At 33.8% G+C, this 12,749-nt stretch overlaps 1 protein-coding gene across 5 annotated transcripts; it reads left to right on the forward strand.

The window, feature by feature from the left end:
• The first annotated feature begins 4,201 nt into the window (after positions 1-4,201).
• Zyx (lipoma-preferred partner zyxin) lies at positions 4,202-10,012 on the forward strand. Of its 5 annotated transcripts, XM_089071463.1 has the most exons (7): positions 4,775-5,260; positions 5,291-5,320; positions 6,601-6,771; positions 6,999-7,500; positions 7,659-7,996; positions 8,287-8,702; positions 8,877-10,012. In XM_089071463.1, the coding sequence occupies exons 3-7, from the start codon at positions 6,631-6,633 to the stop codon at positions 9,127-9,129; spliced, it is 1,650 nt and encodes a 549-aa protein (XP_088927589.1). In that variant the 5' UTR covers positions 4,775-5,260; positions 5,291-5,320; positions 6,601-6,630; the 3' UTR covers positions 9,130-10,012. The 5 variants fall into 5 exon arrangements, with proteins under 5 accessions (XP_088927590.1, XP_088927587.1, XP_088927589.1 ...); XM_089071464.1 differs by lacking the exons at positions 4,775-5,260; positions 5,291-5,320 and adding an exon at positions 4,202-4,693 and having other exon boundaries at positions 7,023-7,500; XM_089071461.1 differs by lacking the exons at positions 4,775-5,260; positions 5,291-5,320 and adding an exon at positions 4,207-4,693.
• Positions 10,013-12,749: the final 2,737 nt, after the last annotated feature.

Here is a 12,749-nt window from a genome sequence, read left to right on the forward strand (position 1 = left end):
CTATCTTCTTTTTAGTTTTGAAGATCGGAAGGAAATAAAGAGTAAATTAAGACGAAATTAAAGTTAATTTACATTGATAAAAATGCACATGCAAAGTGACTTTTATTAAACGATTAAACGATTAAATTATAAATTAATAAATAAAATAATTTACACAATGTGGTTTATTTGCGTACGTGATATAACACATTCACAGTTATCTAATATTTAATACATAATGTTGTGTCTGAACATTCTGTTATATTTCGAAAAATGTTTACGCATAACGAAGAGGTCCGAACGTCTACAGCTACGTCACTGAGCGAGGGTGACGTTGACACAACAAAAGAGAGATATTTTTCTAGAATGGAATGAGAAGCGACAAGTCTGCGTATACGTGGCTTGGTTTATGAAAAGAGACCATGATCCTGGGACATCCCCGGGTTTATCAGCATGGGGACGAGTGAAGCGTTAAATTGCGCGGAATATGCACCGTCCTTCGTTTCCATATTTTTACGACCATTCGAGCGTTTCCGCAAAAATTGTTATCTTATGATTCGCACACGCCGTAATTTCGTAGTTGCAGATTTCACGACATTTGACACTAACGAACTAACTAACGAAAATTCCAAGAATTGCAATTCATAGAATTTTCAATTCGCAGATGTCAACGCAAAAATAAAAATCAATAAGGGATGGGATAAACATAATCTGAAAGAAGAGATGACACTATGTAAAATTCCAACAAATTTCCAAATTTTCCGGGCCAAGTTATTTTGACAATTTATAGAATCTCATGGTATAAAGATCAAAAACTTCGAAAATCAATAAAATAACAGGAGAACATAATTGACAAGGAGAACTGCGCAAGTGCGTAAATTGCACTATAAGCAAAAATCCAAGAATATATTATTATATATAATATATATTTCAAGTTTCCAAGTATCGCGATTCTGAGAATTCAGATTTTTATACAAGTCGCAAAACAATCAAAAACTTAGAACAACTTTGACAAAGTATCAGAAAAACTTAATGGCAAGGAGATTGCGCCCTGTAAAATTTCGAGAATTACAATTCTTTTGGATTTTAAACTGCGGAAATCTAAATGTTTTAAAATATCCACGTACAATAAGGAACAAAGTGAAGAGAAAGAGTGAACAAATCATAACTCTACTCAAGTATTTCAAGTAAGTAGTTCAAAAACAAGAAATTTATCGCTTTTTGTCTCTCGGAGTTTACGGTATGAGCAAAATATTATAAAATATCTTAGAAAAGACACGCTCCTTGAGATACACGTTTTGTCTGAGAATTTTATCGCGAGCGGTAAAATAAGAGCGTAGAGTAGAATAATTTCCTCCATCTTAAGTACCCATAAGCCAAAATAACAACTGTAATTCGTAATTGTAGATAAGAAATAAAATCGAGATGCTCTTTTCAGAGAAACGTTGTCCTTCGAAAAAGAAAAATGTTGCGCCCGATAGCACGAAAGGATAGTGCCTTGCTTGACAATTGCCACGTAACTTGGTATCTAACTTGACATCTATTTTAATGATCCACGATTAGATACTGGAAACAAGCAGATTGATTTTTCCAGATTTCTCTCTCATACTATTTCATGCCGAAATTAAAATGATCCATAAAAAAGTTGCGATAAAACTAACAGTTATCACGTAAAGATAAATAATTCCGAGATATAGTTTCAATCGATTGGCTGTCCTGTCACATACAGAGATATAACATGGAATTATGACACAATTAATCGACAAAAGAGCGAATTTTTACGGGTATAAAGTAAAGTTTTAGTTGTGATAAAATAAAATTAATTGTGATAATAATAGTAATAATAATGATAAGACATACAACTCGTGCACATATCGTAAATATACACATTTGTAACACATCTTATTAGTCTACTTCTTTGCTTTCGGGTAAAAAGATGAGAAAAAATTTATAATATCGATCCATCCTATTCAAATCTAATTATTAAGTGAATGACTAGAAAATACGATGTATCCAAGTCGAGATGAAACATAATAACAGTACGAGAGATAATAATAGTACAAGACGAGTGTCGATCGATTGTTCACGAGAAAATTAAATGCAAAATGCAAATGACCGCAAGTGAAACACTTATGCAATTCCTGACTTTTAAATTTGGCACAGTGTAAGCAAAGGCAGTCTCGCACGAGAGAGAAACAAATGGTAAGCGGCTCTCGACAAGTTGATTTTATGTAATCCGTAAATGTTAATGATCATTTCCTTGAGAAATGCGTATGAGGAAAGACGATTATGACGATTTTTTAATAAAACTCCAGCTGATTTTTTAATCGATTTTAGTAACATCGATCAAAGTCGATTAAATTGCTTACAGCGTAATCTAATAACCATCTCTAATTACCTCTAATGTCTATTCTTTTTTTCGGTTGTGAATAAACAATAAGAAATTACTTATTCTATCCATATTAATAAAACGGTATTAACGGAATTAACTTGAGCACATTACGATTGTACATGTACGATTTGATAATCGCCAAATTTGTGTTAATTCAAATTTTTCAACGGAATTTATTCTCGATGATCTTTTTATTACGTAATATCGTTTTTTTTTTTTTTTCAATTAATTTTAATTGCGATCGATTCTTCATAATTCGCTTGGACGAAAGATAATATTTGATTTGAGAGATTTGTAATTTTAAATATAATAGTAATGGAAAATCATGATAGTCGTGATTCATTCTGGTAATCCCAGAAATGAGGAAAATTCAAATGAAATACTTGGAATACATCGATGATATTTTACTCAACTAATATAGTATAAATAAGAAATCTTTTCTCTTTTTTTATTAGATGCCATCTCAGAAATGATAAATGAACAATAAATTATTTACTGTCTCGCGGTATGCGGTTGCGATTTCTTACGCTTAATATATTTTTAAACTTTGTTCATATACAATGAACGTTTTTCATCAAATCAGCTTGGAACATACATATAGAAATTATGACCGAACACAGAAAAATGCGTATGAATCATTTGTCACGGAAATATTATCGCAAGTTTCAGCTAATTTTAAACAACTTGATAATGTTTGGTGTAATCCCAATCCCTTCGATCCCGGGTTTTATTTTTATTAATATCCATTACTATCAATATAGATTAACTGTACTAACTAATTTTGGTTTAATTTACTCTTTATCTTGTTTTTAATTTTAAAATAATTAGACAACAAAACAATAAAGAATAAATTAAACCGAGATTAAAATTAATTTACTTTAATAGAAATAAACGTAAATTTAGAAATTTATATTTTGGAACAGTATGTCCCATATAAATGGTACAACAAAATATATCGCTCATTTGAATACAAATGAGCGATATGTTATGTCAACAACGACATAATTAAGAAATTTATTTTTTACTTCTTGTAAAAAAAATAGATCTTTGGAGTTTTTGACTATTTTTTTTTTAAATTGATATTTTTTCTTAATATCAAAGATAATATATAAAATTTTCTAATTTTAACGTTTCATTAGAATAATGAAAGTAATTGATGAAAAGTTCAACAAATTCCAAAATCGTATCTTTAATACAGAAAAAAAGATATTAATTTAAAAAATAGCACTGGTATTTTTATTAATTGAAAAGAAAATTTTGTCGAAATCAAAAATGTTATAAGTGAAAAAGGTTTTATTTTTATGAATAGAAATTCAATACGTTGAGTAAGAGCTAATGATACCTTTATACCTCTACTTTTATTTCTCTCAGTTATTACATCAAAAACGTATTTAAAAATAATAAAATGAGATTTTAACGATTCCAAACATTCTTTAGAAAACTGTTTCTTTTTTTCTTTTCTTGTGGGGAGTTCTATTATATACATGTCGCAAATGAACGATGTCTAAAGAGATTTTCCCGAGATAAATCGGGTCTATATATAGTATCCATTTTTCTTTATTTATCATTTCAGTGTCTATTAATTTTACTTTTGGTTTAATTTGGCTTCTAATTCCTAAAAATTAAGAAAGATAAGAGTAAGTTAAGCCGAAAATTAAAATTAATAAAAATGAACATGAAGATAAAGCGACGAGGAGGTATAAAACGATCGAGCGAATTAATTGGAATTCCTCGCGTGATGTCCCGCGCGCGGGAGACCTGAAAATGATCATTCCTTAAAATCCAAACGACAAGGTCTAGTCTCGATACTCGCGGTGAACGCGTCTGAACGCGTCATGCACACTTGACGCATTCGCTCTGTTACTCCTACCTTCTACCCCGCCCGACCAAACTGACCCGCGCTTGTCCGCGCTCGCAGCTCTCACCGGCACGGGAGGAGGTACCGGAGATACCGGATACGCGCGCAGCTCGGTATATCCACGGCATAATACTCGGCATTATTCATTGTCGGTTGTTGGTAGTACTCGCGGGTGTCCGAACAGACTCGGGCCTGTACTCGATCGGGTACTTGGATCGAATTTTAATCGCGTTGTCTTCAGGTTCGGCGCGCGCTGAGCCGCTTGATACGGCGCGGCCGAGAGCCGTGACTTCGTTTCGCGAGGGTGTGGTGCGGAGATAACGCGAGATACGATCGCCGATAAAGGAAACCTGTGATCACGTTCACGCCCTGGTCGTCGCGAAAGAAGAGGAGAACAGATCCGAGCTCGTGACGAGGAGTCCTAGGTCCTGGACTCCCCCCCTCCTCTTGGTTGCTGCGAATACGTACGTATATTTTTCGATGGATCATATTAATCGTTACTTATTGTTAATTGTTACTTATGTACGCATCTTTATTCCTTCACGCGAACGATAATGACAGCTCGGTAACATCTCACGCGTGAATCATGAGGGTCTTTACTTCTCTCTCTCTCTCTCTCTCTCTCTCTCTCTCTCTCTCTCTCACATTCTCTCATTCTTTCTTTTTTCCTGGTTCGCACAATTTCGCGCTTTCTTACTCTACGCAATTCTGTCTCTCTCCCTTTCAAGTGCAGAAAGTGCAAAGTGCAGCTCGACCCGACGGATGAGCGATAAATACATGTCCATACGTACTACGGTCAACTACATGATGTGACGTAACGTGTCGTTGCTATTTTACGCGATTATACAGGGTACAACTCCTGCCAGAACCCCGTGGTTCAATTCAATCGGATTCTATCGAGTCTCCCGGTAGATTTTGATTTTTATGAATTCTTGAATGCCGGTGTCATCGTGGCTTGCGCCTGGAGCTCTCGAAAGTGATGGCTTGTATCAAATAAAATTGGTGATAGAGACAATATCGCGTGGTGGTTTGAGTCTCGTGTAACATAATCCTCCGTCGTGGAGGAGGATATCAAACCGAGAATTTTAATAGTAAGGAAAAACGATAGTATAGTTAGAGATGAAAAATCTCATATGCCACAAATGCTTTCTAACAGCCAAGAGGCACAAATCGACACCAATCTAGTTCAGTAGTATCATCAGTTTGGTAAACAAGAATTAATGACATGGATAGATGACAGTACAACTTGATTTGTGTCGATTTGCGTTTGTTAGAAAGCATTCTACACATAAGGACAGAAGTTTAAGGCATCTTAAATCTCACTGTCTGGTGAAGCGACAGAGAAAGACAAATATGAAAGAGAAGAGTGCTATATGACTTAAAGGAGAGGTTAGGGTATCCAAATCTTCTTTCACCTCAAGATGACACTATAAAAAAAAGCAAGAAAACAAATAAGACACGGTATAGAAAAGGAAGACTTTTCAGATCATTTTAGATTTTGTGCCACACAGTTATATCTTTTGTGAATTTATATACCATTTTTTTTTATATAAACATTGCTATTCATTCTTGAAATGCAGTATATTTTAATTAAAGCTAGAATTGTGTGCTAACTCACACATTTAATGAATGAAAAAATTTGAGATTGTAAATATATGTGTAGTTTATTTTGTGCTTTCCAGTTTTAATAAAGATTTGTGTAAAGATTTACATTCTTGTTCTCTAAATTTCTTTTTGTTCTGATTGAAATAGATTAAGTCTAAACATCTTACACCTTACATCTAACTCGAGTAAATTACTAATGTCCATTTCTATTAATGTTTAATTTAATACTAATGATTATTTAGTTGCGAGAATTAGAAAAAGATAAATAGTAAGGTAAACTGAAATTAAAATTAATTTACATTGATAAAAATACATAATATAATTACCTTCTCCTTCTTAGTTCTCATTTATCTTAACTTCTATTCCTTTTTGTATTTTTAAACAATCGGATAATTTTTAACTGTCTAATTTAATCATTTTTAGATTAATTTTCATCTCGATTTACTTCACCTTTTATTTTTCTTTAATTCTAAAAATTAGAAAAAGAAGAAGTAAATTAAGCCGAAATTAAAATTGATAGACATTGAATATAACACAGCTTCCTGCTATACATTCAATCATTTCTTCATCTCTTTGACAAATGTTATAACGCCTTCTTCTTGTATGTTCTTATTCTCAGAATGTATTTCTAAATTTGCCACAACTAAATCTTGCTTCTTGATTTTCTGACAATATTTGTATTCTTAAATTTTAGAATATCTACATGATATAGTTGTTTTTCAATCACGTATCTAGTCTCCTAAAATATATGCTGTGTAACCTTTAGATTAAAAGCATCCCGTCACAAAAAGGAAGGATGTCGAACGTGGGTAATTTGGAGCAGCAAATCGCGAGCCTGCAGATTGGCCATGGCGATGAGGCAGCCAAGAATGTTGTCAAGCCTGGTAAGAAGATCGGGCCCGCGGTGCCGCCGAAGCCGAAGAAATCTCAGCCTCAGGTGAATCTTAAGTTTTCCCGTTGTAGTCTCGTTATTTCTATTCTTGTTTTATATATATGCACATATATATGCTAACACAGAATATTTCCCTGTTCGCACGCATTCTTGAACGCGGATGCAACAATGGTAATACATTAATCGAGCGGTGGAAGTCGCAATAACAAGAGAAAATATGTTTCAAATACTATGTCTTGTGGAAGCCGCAATAACAAAAGAAAATGTTTCAGATACCGCAAAGTTACACTATAAAGACGCCGCCTGTGCCATCGTACAGCACAGTACTCAACAATACGGCGTCAGGCGACAAGCCTTCCAGTCTGTACGTGAATACACCTTCGCCGTATGTTCCACTGGACATAAAGAACGACTTTTCGCAGATAGAATTGCCCGCTAATGACAAGGAGGTGCCACCGAAGCTTTATCAGAACAATGATAATCTATACGCGCGTCAGACGGAAGAAAAATTTGAGCCGAAATACAGATACGACGAGAAGAATTATTATTCCAACGTCGGGAACATGCCAGCACCTCAGGTACCTGTGCCAGACGATCGCGCGAATAGAGCGACCAGGAATGCGGTGTACAGCAATGTAGAACCACCGGTACCCACGATGGTCTCTGCATACGAGTACCCATATGAAATGGACAAAGAAATTATATACAGCAACATTCAGTGGGGCCCTAAAACAGAGAACACATACTGCAATGTTCCCGCTGCGCACTCCGCTGGTAAGTATCCTAAATTTGGAAAATAAACAGCTTTCGCCTGTAAGATAATTACAACGTATAATTCTTATAAATAGAAAAAATGTTATTTCCAGAAGAGCAATTTTGCAGCAACTTTGCAGTCTCTTGACAAATTAATGGATAAACTAATCTGTTCGTAGACGATTTGCCACCACCACCGGAGCCGTCGGAATACGTCTCCTGTGTACCCGGAAACTCATTTCCACCGCCGCCCGACGAGTTGCCTCCACCACCGAGTCCTGTCTCGTCTAGTTATAGCGAGTTGAGACGTGCCACTTATCAAACCGATTTTCCATCGGGCAACTATCCCGCCGATATCTATGGTCCGAGTTCACAATCCAGCTCGACGTACGAGTCCATATATGAGCCGATTAATCCCAGACCGCCGTCACAACTCTCCTGTAATTATTCGATGTATTCTGGTTATGGGTCGGCTGCGTCCACTCAACCTCAGGGCAAGGTGTCTCCCGTTAAAGAAGTGAGTCTCGGAAATTTATCAACATTTTTCAATTTTTTAAAATATAAAATAAAAATGGAGTTGATATATATATATATATATATATATATATATATAAAATTTACATAATACATAAATTATATTACATAAATATGAAATTGTTTACTTACTGTAGAAAGACTATTGTAGAAAGTTTTTTTTATTTAATTTAAAAAGATAGAGCAATTTTTCCGCACGATCAATACTATAGAGTAATCTGATACACTGTAACAATACATACCTAAGAGTAAGCGATTGATTTTTATCTACAGGTTGACGTTCTCACAGATCTGTTGGTTCAAGGAATGACGGATAATAATGAAGATAGTGACATATATGGCATTTGCGCACAATGCGGGCGCAAGGTCGAGGGAGAAGGAACCGGATGTTCGGCGATGGATAAAGTCTTCCACATAAATTGCTTCTGTTGCTTTGTATGCAAGGTCAATTTACAGGGAAAACCTTTCTACTCGCTGGAAGGCAAACCTTACTGCGAGGAGGACTATCTCAACACTTTGGAAAAGTGTTGTGTTTGCACCAGACCAATTTTGGACCGAATACTGAGAGCTACCGGCAAACCGTATCATCCCTCGTGCTTCACCTGCGTCGTTTGTGGACAGAGTCTGGACGGTATACCGTTTACCGTGGATGCCACGAATCAAATACACTGTATTCAGTGTTTCCATAAGTGAGCTTACTACCTTTATTTTTTGTTTAGATATTTTTTTTTTATTATTTATTTTTTTTATTATATATATATTTTTTATTATATTTTTATTATATATTTTATTATATATTTTTTTATTATATTTATTTTTAATTATTTGATCCTAATAACTAATTTATTCTTACACATCTGTAGAAAATTCGCTCCACGTTGCTGCGTCTGTAAACTACCTATAATGCCGGAGCCTGGCCAGGATGAGACCGTACGAGTGGTGGCACTAGATCGCAGTTTCCACATTCAATGCTACAAATGCGAGGATTGTGGATTGATATTATCATCCGATCAAGAAGGACGGGGTTGCTATCCTCTGGACGATCACGTCTTGTGCAAAAGTTGCAACGCTACCCGCGTCCAAGCCTTAACGTCTCACATGACGACCGAATTATAAATTATAGCTCACACAATTCGAACTGGTGAAATTCAAATAGTATGAAAGAAACGAATCATCAAGTATCATTGTGATTAACTGTATAGCGATATAAGTACTGTTATATACACAGTGATTATGAATTCTCTTTTTTACGGTTTCTCCATTCCACTGTTACTATTCACATCTTGTATTTGAAATCAATATCTGCTATTGTATGAAGAGAGATGAGAAATCATTTTCTTTACATTTTAGCTAATTAGCAAACTAAGAAAATTATATTCTGTCCATATTTGAATCTTTTTTACAATTTGAAATGAAAGACACGAGATATCAGACTTTATATTCTCTATATACTAATCTTTAATGCTTATAAGGTAGACTAGGGCGCTAAATTTCTCACGATCACTGCCATAACGGAGCATTTGCAATACGTTACAGAATAACGAATTAGAAATAGATATAAGTTCGACGTCTGAAATAATTTTCCTGCAGATGTGATTATTATTGTGATTCTAGTAAAGTATTTGATGTATCGTAAAGTATTTAACATGTAGTAGTTCGTCGACAACAGAAGAAAGAGAGAATACCGCTTCGATCCATTTATTTAGAGATAAATCTTTAGATTCAGGACGTATTATTCAGGATTATTATTGACAATATATCAGTGAGAGAAAACGTGCCATTCTCTTCTGTTTGTAATGTAATTTGTTGCAACAATTTTTTGCAAGATTATCTAAAAGGAAAGACAAACGCTCAAACTAAAACTTGACTTGAGGCGATGCAGTTAGTAGTATAGTTCTCGAATTTCTTTCACATGGGTAAAATATTACATTGAGAAGAGACTTGTATGATCTCTGTATTATAGTATCAATAAAAATACAGTTTGTTATTTATGGCCAAAGAGTAACATTTCGTTTCTACCGACCATTTTTGTCCATCTGATGACTTCATTACGCATGCAAATACGTAGACTGTATCTTTAGCTTGCATTTATTGAGTGACAATCAGTCTATGATCACGAGTTTTGCACCTTTCACTATATTCCAATGAGAATTGCTATTAATATATTGTTATGTTACTATTATGATTGTTATGTTAATAGTTATGCGCGATGGTTCAAGCTAGTTCCTTTTGGTTACAGATTTTCTGAGGAACTCGCGGTTTTTTCTTAGCAAAAAGTCGATTGTGTAAACTCAATTTTTTTTTGCTTACTATCTATTTTTCATTTAATATTCGGTATTATCTATCTTTGTTTTATTTTGTTAGAAATGCTCAAAATTATATAAGTGAGATAAGAATGTTTGTCATAAATAAATTTTATTCTCCTGAAACTTCAAATTAAACCCTTTTTTATTTCAGGAACTATTGGAATATTTTTGCTACAGAAAAGTAAATTCGAAATTCATAAGAGAAACTGTAACCAAAACGAAATCCGCGATTATACAACCTGTAGACATATGGTGTGTGTGCATATATAAATATACACACGTACACACACCAGATGTATGTACACATTAAATATTATTATTATTATATAATTGGAGAAGAAATTTACAGCAGATTCATTTTATATCACTCTTACTAATTCTTTTCTCTATGATTTTCATGCACAGATGTTTGTCTTTTATTATTATTATTATTTTTATCATTGTTATTAATATCTCTTTTTAGATACTCGCATCTCTTTTTTCTGTAACATATTTTTTTATTACCATAGAGTACTTAAGTGTTATATAATTTTTGTAATGTGTATGTGTGTATGTGTGTATGTATGATATGTATGTGTGTGTGTGTGTGTGTGTGTATATATATATATATATATATATATATATATATATATATATTATATATATATATATACACACATACATACACATACACACATATAACCTGTATGCCATTTTTTTGTGTATAATTTATGTTTATTAATACATAAATTTGTCTCGCTGACACATATGGATCGTGGAACGCATCCTTTTATGTTTTTTCTAATGGCGAACATATATTACCGATTCTACTTATCTACACGGAGGTATATCAAATTATAATTTCCACGATGGATACATTGTACATTACAATGTATGCGGCAACAATGGCGAATCTAAGAAATAATTTGGCATTACTTTATCTATCAAGTAAATAATAAGCATTTTGAGATTATGTCATAAATAAACGTAACACTCGTTATCCAATGTATCCAGTGTGCAAATAATCTTGTCGTTAACTCGCGGGAAACGTCTCATTTTAATAATACCTTGCACTAAGTTGCGGTAAATTTAATTATGGAGTAATACAATTCTGGAAAATAATAGATTATTACAATTTGTCGCGAAATTCTCGCGTATTTTTCAATTGACACCTACCACACTGATCTCGCAGATGCACAGCGAGCTGAGGACAAGATTTCACGATCCGAAATGCACCGTTTGCTGCGTATGATACATAGATCCTATACCTTTTTTTTACTACACATAGCTCTGGTGTCTAGCTTAGACTCCTCTGTTTTCTTTTCTCTTCTTTAAATTAAAACTATAATATATTTTGTGTAATATATATTTTATCATATTTCTCCAATCAAGTACAACAGCACCATTCTACGTTAAATTTAGTACAAGATTTTTTAATACTCGTTTTTAATATAACAATATTCGTTCGATTTGTTAGCTTTGTTGTACCAAAATCAACATAGAATTGCACTTTTTTTAGTAATCTATCGCTCTTTCTTTTTCTCTCTCTTAAATAGTACACATTTTATATATATGTATATAATATATATATATATATATATATATATATATATATATATATATATACAAACACATGTATACATACACATATATATATATATATATATATATATGAAATATATATGTGCTTGTGTGAGTAGATACACGAGCCATATCGCTCACATATAAATCTGTACTTGCACGCAATAAATCACAGCCACCTATCCAAATTCGCGCGCGAGCATAAATACACACGACTGAATAACGCGCATCTCTTTCGCATTTACATCCTAAATATCTTCGGTATATGTTGTATTATTTCGCTCCAGTATTATTTTATATATTTATATATAAATATAATATATAAATATATTATGTACTATATATTACATTATATATAATATATATCATATTATATATCCATATATGTGTATGTATGCGTACGATATAGATATACATGTACGTATATAAAGATGCATGCACCCACACAGTGGATGTGCACATATACACATACATATAGCTGCATCTTTGAAGATGTCCTCTTGCGTTTTGCCTATACGTAATACTAGATGACATAATAAGCTATATTTTCTCTCATTCTCTCTATGACTCTCTTATTACGCTCATTCACAATATTCGCAACACTCCTCCATTCACTCGTTCCTCTTCTCCATAATATTTCTCTTATCGACATGACATGACACGATATCCGTTGTTGCATTTCAATCTTTCACTCACTTTCTCACACACACACGCACGCCGCACGCACCCCCTCCCCCCCCCCTCTCTCTCTCTCTCTCTCTCTCTCTCTCTCTCTCTCTCTCTCTCTCTCTCTCTCGTTACACTTCGGTTTCGCGAGATCCGCTACAACAGCATACATCATACTCTTATACACTTCCGAATTTGCTGGGG

This window comes from Pogonomyrmex barbatus, unplaced genomic scaffold, assembly GCF_055798465.1.
Source record: "Pogonomyrmex barbatus isolate J1 unplaced genomic scaffold, ASM5579846v1 scaffold12, whole genome shotgun sequence".
NCBI classification, from domain to species: domain Eukaryota; kingdom Metazoa; phylum Arthropoda; class Insecta; order Hymenoptera; family Formicidae; genus Pogonomyrmex; species Pogonomyrmex barbatus.